At 34.4% G+C, this 924-nt stretch overlaps 1 protein-coding gene across 1 annotated transcript; it reads left to right on the top strand.

Annotated features, from left to right (window-relative positions):
- The first annotated feature begins 522 nt into the window (after positions 1-522).
- On the top strand, positions 523-918 carry LOC104774469 (probable calcium-binding protein CML28). The gene has a single exon (XM_010499068.2). The coding sequence runs from the start codon at positions 613-615 to the stop codon at positions 862-864; it is 252 nt and encodes an 83-aa protein (XP_010497370.1). The 5' UTR covers positions 523-612; the 3' UTR covers positions 865-918.
- The last annotated feature ends 6 nt before the right edge of the window (positions 919-924 follow it).

Raw genomic sequence — 924 nt, 5'->3', positions numbered from 1 at the left:
CAGAATCTTGATTTCAAGTGGATTTTGCTTGAAAGTGATTTATGGATTTGTGTTTTAACATCACACTGTGGAGGAATAGTAAGCTCTGAATCTAACAGTGTAATCGAAAATTGATGCTTTTGGGACAGAACAGAGTAAAACACACATCATTTTTTAAGAAAATTTATTGATCTAATGATTGTTATGAATTCTTTTAAGCATATACAAGTTGGTAATGTTTGTTTTTTCCAATTGATAATCACAATCAGTTTTAGGATCCAAGTGATGGATTTAAATTATATGAGCTTGAGCTGAAAATGGTAGAAATGTCACAAGATGTTAACCTGAATGTATTATCGTCAAATATTGATGACAAAAGGTGGACGATCAATTTCTTTCACTATTTTCTTCTTGTTGTAACAACAATCAAAAAGAAAAAGAAAAAACAACAACTTTTGAATTGAGAGTTAATGAAAGACCAAGTCAAATTCTAATTTTGGTAAATTCGGGTTTTTCATTAAATCGCCTAATTTAAAGCATAGCCTCAGCTTAGTCACATTCAAATCTCTTTATATAACACTTAAGGTTTCATCTGATCTTTCCGACCAAAAGAACAAAAAAAAACTACAAACAATGGCTGACGCAACGGAAAAAGCTGAGCATGACCGTATTTTCAAGAAATTTGATGCTAACGGGGATGGAAAAATCTCTGCGGCCGAGCTTGGAGATGCTCTTAAGAACCTTGGCTCGGTCACACACGAGGACATTAAGCGTATGATGGCCGAGATCGATACCGATGGTGATGGATACATCTCGTACGACGAATTTTCTGATTTCGCAAGTGCCAATCGTGGTCTTATGAAAGACGTCGCCAAGATTTTCTAAGCTTAACTGACAATATGGTGCATGTGAGATTTAATCATGTTTAATTTGTTTTGTAATGAC

This window comes from Camelina sativa, unplaced genomic scaffold, assembly GCF_000633955.1.
Source record: "Camelina sativa cultivar DH55 unplaced genomic scaffold, Cs unpScaffold03014, whole genome shotgun sequence".
Taxonomy (NCBI): domain Eukaryota; kingdom Viridiplantae; phylum Streptophyta; class Magnoliopsida; order Brassicales; family Brassicaceae; genus Camelina; species Camelina sativa.
This window is presented reverse-complemented; position numbering and strand designations above follow the sequence as displayed.

Bases quoted from the DNA above. Each gene is read 5' to 3' on its own strand.
- LOC104774469 (XM_010499068.2), top strand. From the start codon at position 613: ATGGCTGACGCAACGGAAAAAGCTGAGCATGACCGTATTTTCAAGAAA.